The sequence below is a fragment of the Orycteropus afer genome, unplaced genomic scaffold (genome assembly GCF_000298275.1).
Source record: "Orycteropus afer afer isolate SDZICR_OR568_19922 unplaced genomic scaffold, OryAfe1.0 scaffold00006, whole genome shotgun sequence".
Classification (NCBI taxonomy): Eukaryota; Metazoa; Chordata; class Mammalia; order Tubulidentata; family Orycteropodidae; genus Orycteropus; species Orycteropus afer.
The window spans coordinates 3,589,053-3,601,681 of NW_006921593.1; the positions used below are offsets into that span (position 1 = coordinate 3,589,053).

At 53.1% G+C, this 12,629-nt stretch overlaps 1 protein-coding gene across 1 annotated transcript in view; it reads left to right on the forward strand.

Moving 5' to 3' along the window:
* The window catches only part of CLIP2 (CAP-Gly domain containing linker protein 2), a 77,491-nt gene that overhangs the window by 40,461 nt on the left and 24,401 nt on the right, over positions 1 to 12,629 (forward strand). The window contains exons 8-12 of the mRNA XM_007942485.2: positions 2,356 to 2,460; positions 3,930 to 4,865; positions 6,916 to 6,973; positions 10,345 to 10,428; positions 11,292 to 11,448. Coding sequence (XP_007940676.1) covers positions 2,356 to 2,460; positions 3,930 to 4,865; positions 6,916 to 6,973; positions 10,345 to 10,428; positions 11,292 to 11,448 — 1,340 coding nt within the window. The remainder of the gene's footprint in view (positions 1 to 2,355; positions 2,461 to 3,929; positions 4,866 to 6,915; positions 6,974 to 10,344; positions 10,429 to 11,291; positions 11,449 to 12,629) is intronic.

Below are 12,629 nucleotides of genomic sequence, written 5' to 3' on the forward strand. Positions count from 1 at the left end.
TTCCTTCCGAGGAGTGGCTGGTGGGTTTGAACCGCCAGCCTTCTGGTTAGCAGTCAAGTGCTTTAGCCACTATGCTACCAGAGCTCCTTTAGGGGTAGTTTTTTCCCCTAACACTATGAGTTCAGTTCCTGGCCAATCACTTCACACACAGCCATCACCCGTCTGTGGAGGTTGCAGGTTGCTTCGATGCTGAACAGGTTTCGGTGGAGCTTCCAGACTGAGATAGACCAGGGGGACAGGCCTGGTGACCAGCTTGTAAAAATCAACCAGCGAGAACCCTGTGGATCGCAGTGGTCTGGTCCTGTTGTGTGCGGGGTCCCCGTGAAGCAGGGCTGACTCAGTGACAGCCAACACCAACAACTGAGCCCCTGAAGCAGCTGCACTGCCCTGCTGTGCTCCCCGACCCAGCCCACAGACCTACCAGCTGCCGGGGGGCTAGATGCTCTGCTAGTGATGGGAGAGGCCCTGGTTTGACCCCTCGCCTTTGAAATGATGAAGCCAGAGGTCCCTTCTTGTCCCTGAGCTCATCAGAGTCATCCTCACGATGATGCCTTCAGTTGAGGGTTCTTGATAGAGCGGCTGTGCCCACCGTCAGGGAGGCAACAACAGGGAGAGAGGAGGGCAGGGGCCAGGGCCTTGTGTGTGGAGGGGGGTTGGAGCACATGCATCATCAGCCTGGAATTTTCTGGAAGTGACTAAGCATGGCTGCTTGTTAGCACTGGAGCTGCCTTCTTGAGACAGGTTTTTTTTTTTTTTTTTTTTTTTTTAAATGGTTCTTTTAAGAAAATGTGGAGAAGAAAGATTGCAGACCTAAGGGTACGCGCATCTCTGTAGTTCTTTATGTATCATCAGTATTTCTCAAACAGGTGGCATTGGTTTACACCAGCAATGCCCCAGTTTACCTGTGTCACCTCACCCATCCAGTTACTATGAGGGTTTGCACGCACAGATGCAATTCCACAAAGCCCTCACTGCCTCCTCTCAGAACTGCCCAGGGATTTGCTGCAACCTCATTTCTCCTGGATAATTATGGGGCAGCCGGAAAATGAAGGCCCCCCTCACTCTGCCCCAAGATGAGCATGGGTTCTGGTTTCCATGCACCCTGGGTCCCGGGAGTGGGCCGTCGCTGCTGCCCTCTGTAGGCATGTGTGGGAAATGGAGAGGCTGGTCTGGCCACCCTGAGAGTGTTGGGCTTTGTTAGTGTATGAAGTGGGTGTTGTGAAGCTGGGACAAAAGTGTTTTTGTGCTTTCTGGAGACCCAGGGGGTGGGGTGGACACCAGTGGGGCTGGGCTGTGACAGGTCTGTGGGAGGCACAGCCTGACTACCACTCGGGAGGCCGAGCTGGGGCTGTGGGGACATGCCCTGGCTTAAGGACCCAAGGTGGTGGGGGTACAGTTTTGAAACTCCTTTCATTCACTTAGTTCTTCTGCCTTCAGCGCTGGGAACCCTGAGGTCACTGGTTTATTTGTCAGAAGATTTCTGAGGCTTCCTGTGTGCAGGGACCTGGGCCTCAAATAAGTAGCAATGGCAGGCTTCCCATGGGGATGGGGAATATCGCGAGCCCCTCCCAGGGAGCCAGCAGTGGGAACTGCAAGGGGAGGCACTGCCTGGGGGTGACAGGGGGAATGGGGTGCCCACTGCCAGCTCCTCTGCCCATAAACCAGGGCTTTGAACCAGTTGAACTTGGTTCAGTCATGGCCAATGAAGCAACCCCAGAACAGACCTGAGTTTTTTAAATGTGTGTGAAGCAGAATGATAACTGGAACAGAAAAATGGTGGGTTGTATCCCTGCTAGAAACTTAATCTCCCTCTTAGAAAACAAGGGCAGCATGCACATTGCATAGCAACCACATCTCTTGAACAGCAGAGTTGGAAACAGTGATGCCCGGCTCAAACATGGCAGCCTGCCTCACCACTTTCAAGGTGTATCACTTTCCACAGTCCTGGCAATAATCCAGTCTCCTGCATCAGGCTTCTGAAAGGGCTCCCAATGCCTCTTCCAAGTCACCTATTCCAGGGCTTTGACCCATAACATCTCAGATCACCCCACTTTGAAAACTTTGGATGTGTCCCTGTTTTGCTTCATTGGCCATGACTGAACCGGTTCAAAGTCCTGCCTTAAACAAGCCCAGCCAGGATGCAGTGAGCGGTGGGCCCCGCCCACCACCTCCCAGGCCCCCTCTCTTCCCTCAGCCAATTCGTTTCTTTTCTCATTGACCTGCTCTCCTCGTCTTGTTCATGGAAGATGATGTCGCCTCTCCCTCTCTCTCTCTTTCTGTTTCTCTTTCTCCGGCTTCCTCTCCCCTGTGCCCCGTCCCCTCCTGCCCATCCCCGCCCCGCCCCGGGCGGATCAGACCCAGACGCAGCTGGAGCACGCAAGAATTGGGGAGCTGGAGCAGAGCCTGCGACTGGAGAAGGCGCAGGCCGAGCGGCTGCTCAGGGAGTTAGCGGACAACAGGGTAATGCGCCCGCTGCCTGGCCGCCTTCGCCCCTGGGTGTCCCTGTTCGGCTTCCCAGTTTTATTTATGCTCCGTCTTTGGCAGTTGTCATCATTGTTTTTTGCTTTGGCACCCCCTTCTACTAGGGAAGTAGCAACATGCTTCTGCTGCATTGCCCAGTGATGCGGGGGGGCGGGGTCTTTGTTCTCGGGGGGCAGTGCTCCCCAGCCCGTTGGCTGAGACTGCCCTGTGAGACCCGTCTCCCCTGCCCCTCTCCTCATGCTATCATGATAAGGCTTTGTCATGCTCTGAAATGGGGGCCTCTTGGGAGTGTGGGCAGGCACAGAGACAGCATGTCCCCTGCTCCATGGCTCAGGAGGCCGGGGAAGGGCGTAAGGCGAGGGGAACACGAATCCAGGTATTTCTAGCCCAGGGGTCTCAAATGTGGTGGTAAGAGGGACCAGCCTGAAGGACCTGGGGAAGTGGTGGGGGCAGTGTCCCCAGGAGCAGCTAGGACTCTGTGTCAGCCCCCAGGGTCTGGCTGCTGTAGTGTGATGGGTCCCAGGCCAGGGAAAACCCTGCATGTTCAAGTTGATGCCCCAGGCCCAGCTGGCTCCTCTCCACCTCCATGCCTGCCCCAGGGCCAGTGCCCTGTGCAGGCCAACACGCCCAGGCAACTGACCAGCCCCGTGGCCAGCCCAGCCACGTAACAGTGGTTGGGAACACAAGCTATAACCCACTTGTGGGTGTGGAGGGAGCTGTGGTCAGTTTCCACATTGACCTCAACACCCAAGTGCATATGTGGGTGCTAGGGACACACTGGGGTCCGTTTGCACAGACTGGCCAGTGCCTGGTGACTGCATGTGTACAAAGGTCTGTGAGCAAACACTGACCCTGTCACCATTGATGGTTGGAGATGTCCAAACACAGAGACGTCACCTGACTAAAACAACAAAAAGCATTTTATTAAATCAAAGGACAACTTCAGGAGCAATGTTTTTATAGCTTGTAAAAATTTTTAAGCATTTAAATAAACTGTCTCCAAGTCCATGGTATATAGATGTGGTCAGGGTGGACTTTGGAGAGTGGTGCCTCTGGTGCCAGCTGCCCAGTGGGGTTCAGGCCTGGGACCATCCTGTTTGTTCCCTGTTTTGTTCTTCAGACAGCCCCTCTGTGAACCAGCCCCTTCTGGCTGCGGATCTCTCTAGAGCAGCAAAATTCAACCATTACCACTCTTTAAAAATAACATAGCACCTCAAGTAGGTGGTTTCTTTGAGCCACCAGCTTGTCCCCAAGCCACATAGGGCCGTGGGAGTCTTTCTAGAAGTGGTAGCAGGCAAGGGCCCTGAGTCAAGTGGCACTCAGGTGGAGGGGGGACCCTTCCCTTCCCAGAAACCTTGCCCCGTTGGGGCCTGTGCCCTTGAGTGCCAGGCCCTTCCTGCAGCCCATCCCCCCACTCGCTGACGCCGTCTCCCTCTGTCCCTCCGTAGCTGACGACGGTGGCCGAGAAGTCCCGCGTGCTGCAGCTGGAGGAGGAGCTGAGCCTGCGGCGCGGCGAAATCGAGGAGCTGCAGCAGTGCCTCCTGCAGTCCGGGCCGCCGCCGGCCGACCACCCCGACGCCGCCGAGAGCCTGCGCCTGCGGGAGCGGCTGCTGTCCGCCAGCCAGGAGCGCCAGCGGGAGAGCGGGGCGCTGCGGGACAAGTACGAGAAGGCGCTCAAGACCTACCAGGCGGAGGTGGAGAAGCTGCGCGCGGCCAACGAGAAGTACGCGCAGGAGGTGGCCGACCTCAAGGACAGAGTCCAGCAGGCCACCAGCGAGAACATGGGGCTCATGGACAACTGGAAGTCCAAGCTGGACTCGCTGGCCTCCGACCACCAGAAGTCCCTGGAGGACCTCAAGGCCACGCTGAACTCGGGCCCCGGCGCCCAGCAGAAGGAGATCGGGGAGCTGAAGGCCGTGATGGAGGGCGTCAAGATGGAGCACCAGCTGGAGCTCGGCAACCTGCGCGCCAAGCACGACCTGGAGACGGCGGTGCACGTGAAGGAGAAGGAGGGCCTGCGGCAGAAGCTGCAGGAGGCGCACGAGGAGCTGGCGGCGCTGCGGCAGCACGGGCGCGCGCAGCTGGAGCTGCAGGCCGGCCAGCACCGGCGCGAGCTGCAGGAGGCGCACGAGCAGCGCCGCGACGCCGAGCTGCGCGTGCACGAGCTGGAGAAGCTGGACGCCGAGTACCGCGGCCAGGCGCAGGCCATCGAGTTCCTCAGGGAGCAGATCTCCCTGGCCGAGAAGAAGATGCTCGACTACGAGGGGCTGCAGCGGGCAGAAGCCCAGAGCAGACAGGAGGCTGAGCGCCTCCGGGAGAGGCTGCTGGTGGCCGAGAACAGACTGCAGGCCGTGGAGGCCCTCTGCTCGTCCCAGCACACTCATGTAGGTGCAGGCTGTGGACTCGCGCAGGCGGGGCTGTGGGGGCCTGCGCCTTGGCCGGCCTCTTGTTTTCCAGCCCGGAGAGAATTCTTGCCTCCAGAAGCATGTCCATCAGGAAGGAAGCCTCCCCCCCCCGGGGGACTCATGGTGGTCTGAGCCCACCGCGCTGAGTCCCCCAGCCCAGGCCTGAAGAGTTGGCTTCCTCTTAGTTCCCCAGGCAGACCCCCTGATTCACCCAAACGTGCCCGACTGTCTGTGCAGGAACTCTAGCCTCCCCAAGTCACCTGTCTCCCTCCCAGTACCATGACCTCAGGCCCTGAGCCATGGCAATGGCACAGATTTGGGGGGCTAGCGCTGCCTGTTCCCGGGCCCCAGGTGCCCGTCTCCAACACAAGCTCTAACTCAGAGAATCTGGGAGCAGCCCTGTCCAGCCATTTCCAGAGAGACTTAGCTATAGTCAAATGGCCACTTCCCAGAGTGGGGGTCACTAGAGTTGGGGTCTGGAGGACTAGAAGGGGGTGGCCCTAGAGAGGCCAACATCACGAATAACACTTTTGTTCTAAATGTAGAAATCCCACCTCTTGGAGGACCATGGTAGCAGCCAGTTTGAGAGAGCGGGCAGGGCTCTGGGCACCATGTCCTATGCTGGGCCCCAAATCAGCATGGGACACGTTACCCCATTAACCTCAGCTCCCTCAAGTTCAAGTTGTTGTTGTGTGCCGTCGAGTCGGCCCCGACTCATAGCGACCCCTCCTTGGGTTTCCGAGGCAGTATCACTACAGAAGTAGGATTGCCCAACCTTCCTTCCGAGGAGTGAGTCCTCAGTAAATCAGATCCCCTGAGAAGGGTTAGCTCACGATGTGGCCTTTAATTAAGGCGCTCCCAGGTTTCTTGAATTCCAGCTCCCCCAGCCTCACCGAGGCCAGAATTTAGCTTTTGAGTAAGAAGTCTGCAGGAGTTCCTAATAACGGGGTGCCTTTTTATTGTCGTCTGTGCCACGCTCCAAGCTCTCCATGCCCCCTGCAGCCTTCCCACCCCTTCTTCTGGGGAGGGATGGGTTTTTTTTTTTTAGCAACAAGATCCTGGTGGAAGGAAGAGGTTAATGTGCACGTGGGCCTGAGGGGCAGCTGTGAGTGGGCAGGGGGAGCTGGCTGGGGCCCAGCCCTGGGTTCCCTGAGTGGGGAAGTGCAGCTGTGGTTCTGCAGAGCACAGGGGTGACGGAGGCCTGGGGAGCAGCCTTGCCCCTCAGTCACAGGGGCCTCGGTCTGAGCCAGGTATCTCCCAGACTTGCAGGGGCAGGACCAAGCATGCCTGGACTTCTGCTCTTGTGTAGGAAGTTTGGGGATTTTTTTTTATTTTTTAAGGATGTGTCTAGTTTACAGCCTCATCCTCACCGCAGTTTGTGTGACTAAAGATCTAGGGTGTTTAGTTAGTCCCAGCTTCTTGAGATTAACACAGAGCTTGGATGCATGAATAGAAATGTGAGGACAGTGGAGGTGACTGCCTGCTCAATTCTGCACTGCCTGACGGTGTCACTCCGGCAAACTGCAGGACCAGAGCACAGCCAACTCGGGCAGGAGACCAGAAACTTCTGCCAAGAAATAGTGGGGAGCCTGTCAGTTGTCTTTTGGCTTTTCTTACGGTGGTGGGTTTTTTTTTTTTTTTTTTTTTTTGTGGCTTCTGAGTTTATTGTCAAAAAGTGTTGGAGGGAAAGGAACTAGCATTGGCCCATTGCGATCAAGACCCGTTGCGTGGATGGGAAACTGAGGCAGGGAATCTCAGGTGCCTCCCAGGACAGACTTCCAGGCACATCCCTGAGACAGAGATAGGTGTGTGGCGCGCTCAACTTCTCCCCTGAAGAAGCGGGTAGTGTTGACGCCGAAACTCTACAAGCAGCCTTCAGGGGAGCTGGGTGCAGAGGGGAGCAGCTGGGAGCAGACCCCCATTTTGGGGGGCTGTACCATAGGCGTGCGGGCTGGGCTGGCTGGCGCCCCTCTCCCAGGGCAGGGCAGCGGGGAGGTGAGCCTGCCCCTCACAGGGCCTCTTCTTCCAGATGATCGAGTCCAATGACATTTCCGAGGAGAAGATCATCATGAAGGAGACAGTGGAGGGTGAGTCCGCATGGGGCCGGGCCTCGCGGGGAGGGCGGCCGCTCCGACTTCAGAATGGGTGTCTTGCAGCATCTGCCATTTGGTAAGAGCCACCTGTGGTGGCAGGAGCCAGCTGAGGAGGGCAGCAGCTCAGTTTTATTGAGTGCCAGGCCTTGGGCTGAGTACACTATTCCTTGTTTGGTTTTACCTTTGTTTTTTTTAAACAGGTATAAACTTGCGGTGGTTCAAAGGGTTCGCGGTGATGTGTCCCCTCTCTGAGTTTCTCTCCCGGGAGGGGAAGTGTCACCCATCTTATATTCTCTTTCCAGAGATATTTTATACACAAGCGAGCCTTCCAGGTGTGGTCCCACCTCCCACACTGGTCTGTACCTTACATTCTTCCATTGAATAATAACGTGTCTTACAGACTGTCCCGTGTCAGTGCATTCTTTTCTATGTTGTTGCTGTTGGGTGCTATCGAGTCGACTCCAACTCATCGCGACCCCACGTACAACAGAATGAAACGCAGCGTGGTCCTGGGCCAGCCTTATGATCCTTGCTCTCCCTGAGCCCATCATTGCAGCCACAGTGTTGATCCATCTTGTTGGGGGCTTCCCCTTTTCACTGACCCTCCACTTAGTGATTCTTGTATATGGCGGCAGAATATTTATCACCTGCTACCAGTTTCCCATGGATGGATAGTCAGCTTGTCTCCAGTCTCTGTGACGCTGTGTGGTGGATTACCTTGCCCTTCATCAAGCTACGTGTGGGCAGCAGTGGTTCAGGGGTGGAATTCTCGCCTGCCTCGGGAGACCCGGGGTCAGTTCCCAGCCAGTCCACCTCACGCACAGCCACTTCCTGTCTGTCCCTGGAGGCCTGTGTGTCCCTGTGATGCTGACCAAGGCTCAGTGAAGCTTCCAGAATAAGATGGACTAAGAAAGGTCTGTTGACCTGCTTTCAAAAACTCAGCCAATGAAAACGCTGTGGATCACAGTGGTTCAGTCCTATCGTGCACGGGGTCGCCATAGGTCAGAGGCTAACTGCACTGCAGCTGCCAACAACCGCCATCGAGCTGAACCAGTTCCACCTCCACCAGCAGTGACTGAAAATGGGTTTCCCCACAAACTTCACCAACAAATTGTTTCCTCAGACTTTGTCATCGTTGCCAATCTAAAATGTGAAAGGTGTGACCTGGGGTAACTTTCATTCACCTCTCTCTTACACTGGGTGAAGTTGAGACACTTCTGTTTCTACTCACATCCTTGACCCATTTTTTTCCTCATTCAGGTCATTGACCTTCTTGTTGATTTTTAGACACTCTTTATATATGACATTGCAGACATTTTCCCTCATTTGCAATTTGTTCTATGATGTTTTAATTATTCAAGCTTTCTTTACATTCTAATTCCTGGCACGACCAGTCCTTTCGCTTCTTTTTTAAAATTCTCTTGGATATTTTTCTTTTTTATTACGTGTTTTGTGTTTTGTGCACTTTATCTTGTCATCTTGTTCCTTTTTTCCCAATGGAAAAAGTGATGCCTGCACAGGATAAAACAATAGGTCACAGAGGTCTCCTGCATTGGTCCCAGACTCAGTTCTTTTTACAGACAAATACTTAGACGTTTCTGTTAATCCCACGTTTCTGATACTGTTGGCACTGAAACAGTGCCGGTGCTGAAGACACATGTCCGACTGAGTCACTGTACTGGATGCAAACCTCAATTCCAATCTCATCTTGATATTGTACCCTGTGTAGCCTGTGTTCACAGGATCCCACATTGGAATTGGGTACTGCATTTAATTTAATAATACTGTATAAGACTATTGTTGTTGTTATTGTTATTTGCCATTGAGTCAGACCCGACTCATAGCCACCCCTCCTTGGATTTCCAAGGTGGTATCACTACGGAAGTAGATTGCCCAACCCTCCTTCTGAGGAGTAGCTGGTGGGTTTGAACCGCCAGCCTTCTGGTTAGCAGTAAGTACCTTAGGCACTACACCACCAGAGCTCCTTGTATAAGACTTAACTATTAAAAACCTTATGGAGCACAGTTCTACTCTGAAAAACTCATGGGTCACCTTGCTTTGGAATAGACTCGACAACTGGTTTGTTGTTGTTTATATTGTGAGCTTTGTATGTTTTATAGAGTTTCACAGATTGTTCATTGTCTTAACTAGGAATAGACAGAGGATCCTTAAGGGTGGTTAATGTCGGTACCCACAGTAGGATACACATTCATACACTATTACATAATCTAAGTAGATGAGCATCTGTGGTCAGGGTCTACGGAGTAGTGTGATCACCTTTAGAACGGCCTGTCTGTTACCATGCATGTGAGAGCTGGACCATGAATAAGGACCAAAGAAGAGTTGATGCTTTCGAGCTGTGGTGCTGGCGAAGAACACTGAGAGCGCCATGGGCTGCCAGAAGAACTGAGAAATCTGCTGGAGGAAGTGCAGCCGGAATGCTCCTTGGAAGTGGGAATGGCCAGACTTCGTCTCACCTGCTTTGGTCATGTTGTCAGAAGGGACCATTCCCTGGAGAAGGATGTCATGCTTGGCAAAGTGGAGGGCCAGCGAAAATGGGGAAGGCTCTCAATGAGCTGGATTGACACAGCGGCTGCAGCGATGGGCTCAGGTATAGCAGGGATCGTGGGGCTGGCACAGGACTGGGCAGTGTTTCGTTCTGTCGTGCATAAGGTCGCTATGAGTCAGAGCTGACTTGACAGCACCTAACAACAACAACAGTGTTTAATAAATCCAAAATTTCTGCTCTCATGATGGAAGCTTTAGTTTTATTACAACAAAAAAGATTCAAGTGAGGAGAGAGATAGAGCAAGGTCTGGGGGGTTCCCATTGTGGAACTTCCATATCCCAAAAAGGAACATGCTGCCTCCCACATGCACTGACGTCTGTCACCAACCAGGAAGCTCCTTGGCAATTTTTGCTTATTTGTGTCTCCAGGTGATTTTACAATCAGCTTATCTAGTTCCACAAAAACACCAAAATCCTATTGGTATTTTTTGTTGATGCTGCATTACATTTATAAATTAACTTACAGAGAATTAACATGTTCCTACAGCGACTTTTCCTAAGCATTTCCATGTATTACCTTTTTCATGAGTTAGGAGGCTGCATGGTTTTGAACACACATGACCCGGTGGCATGGGCACTGTATTATTATCCCTGCTTTTCACACGAGGAAGGCTATCACCCAGTATTGGCTCCTGCTGTTCAGGGTGTGTTACCCAGAGAGAGCGCTGGTGGAAGGGCCAGACCAGACCTTCGGAGCCCCACGTGGCCTGTAATGCAGTTTCTGAGAGAGGCCACAGCCTCACCCACTGGCCTTCAGCGTTGGCCTGACAACACTTTTCTCTCTCCTTTCCCCTCAGGCCTGCAGGACAAGCTGAACAAGAAGGACAAAGAAGTGACAACCTTGACGTCCCAGACTGAGATGCTCAGGACCCAAGTAAGTGGTAAGTCTCCCTCCCGCAGGGGAGATGCCGGGGCTCCTGGAGGCCATGCTGGGCCTAGCATGCAAGTGGGGTGTGGGGTGGCATGGTACCTGGGCCGCTCCACATGCACCCACGCCTCTACCTGGGCAGCGGTGAGCAGGGGAGAAGGCCGCCTACCATCCATGATAGAACCTGGGGCCCCAAGTGGGCCCCACCCTGACACAGCTCTGTACTCCGAAATCCCCTCACAGTTTGGAACTGTGAATCATGGGCTTCCCATCGGCCAGTTCAATAACAGTATCTCTGCTGCCCAAGCCCTGGAAGAAATACCAGGTCTTCAGAATTGAAGGAAGGAGAACCAAGCTGGGGAAATGAAGGAAGAGAGGGTTCCTGGGAGAGGCTGGGGGTCCGGAATTTGATTTGGGGAAGAACTGGCCCTTGCCCACCAGCATGCCAGTGATGGTGCCCATGAGATGGCCCCCATCTTGGGATGTGGTTCTACCCCCATTCTACCCAGTTCCCATCACGTTCATGTGGCATAGTTGGTCCTGACAAACCCCAGTCTCCCTCGGGCCCCTCCTAGGCCAAGGGAAGAGTTAGCCTTACCTTGTCAGCACACCAGTGTCTGACCTCGTCCCCTCCTGGCAAAGGCAGACTGCTTCCCCATCTAGACGGCCTGGCCAGTTGTGCTTTGGGGCTTTGCATCTGCTTTTGGAGCTGTTCCTTGGACCTCTTGCTTCCTGCCTCTTAAGGACAAGAGAAATACACACTGTGTTTTAAACTGGTCAGCGGGGTGTATCACTGTCACACGTGCTCCCTGGCCGGGCCTTGGCCCCTCAAGGGGAGCAGGTTCCCACACTCTCCGTCCTTCCCTGCCACCACAGCCCTGGAGAGCAAGTGCAAGTCAGGGGAGAAGAAGGTGGACAACCTCCTGAAGGAGAAGAGGCGCCTGGAGGCCGAGCTGGAGGCTGTGTCCCGGAAGACCCACGACGCCTCGGGCCAGCTGGTGCTCATCAGCCAGGAACTGCTGAGGAAGGAGCGGTGAGTCAGCAGGGGCCACGCGGTCAGAGCTGCCGGCCCCACCTCCAGCCGGCGGCGTCCTCGCCCTGGCCCTTGCTCCACCTGACACTAGCCCAAAGGTGGGAGAGACCAGGCAGAGAGGTGGCTGACGCCCCTGTGGTCACTGCATGCCCCTCCGCCCCACAATCCTTCTTAACCTAGTTCTCCAAGTAGAGCTATGGGGCAGACCAGTGTTCTCCAACTTTGTGGTCTCAGGGACCCCTTTAAATTATCAAGGATCCTGCATCTTAGAAATTAAAACCAAGAAATTTTAAAATTTTTTTAATGCAATTTTATTGAAATCCAATTTATGTACAGTGAAATACACAAAACTACAGTGACATGCGTCAATGCATTTTTTTTTTGCAGTGTTCCCTCCCCTTGCCTCCCACCCTGGCAACCAACAAAGAAAGTTTCCTTCCATATATAAACCTTTCCTTGACCCTCCACAACAACAAACTAATACTATTTGTCCTTCTGTGATTGACTTACTTCACTCAGCATAATGTTCTCCAAGTTCATCCATATTACTCGGTGTTTCGCAGACTCTATTATTCTTTAGTGCTGCATAGCATTCCATTATGTGTATATACCATAGTTTGGTCATCCACTCTTCTGCTATAAATCTTGTAAATAAATCCCTTGCCAGATACATAATTATCAGCAAATAATGAATTTGTTGCTATCATTTTTATTATGTGCTTTTTCGTGGTGTTGATTTCTTTGTTCCATATAATTTTCTATGCTGAGCTCATTTTGTTTATGAATTGCGTTATCACTTTCTTCATTCCTATTGTTTCAGTATTTGCTGAGTATTTATGCTGGTCCTCTTTTTTGATGTGGAGGTTTATCGTTTTTCTTTGAGGTTACCCTGTGATTTATAGTTTTCTTTCCCAGTTTAGAACAGTCCGTTTTATCTTGTAGTTGTCTTGACTTCCCTACCATCTAGCAGTTCTGTAAAGACACAGTTTTTTTTCCCTCTTTTTGGTTTGTAGTTGTCCTCATTTGTCAGTTGATGTCTCCGGTTCCCTGTTTACAATCTTGTAGGCTTCTTTACTTTGGATACTTCCAGAGCTAGGGTGGTTTCTGGATTATGTCATCATGTGTGTTAATGGTCAGTTGTTGTTGGCTGTTGTTGCTTCTCTGTCCAAAGGACTCCCTTT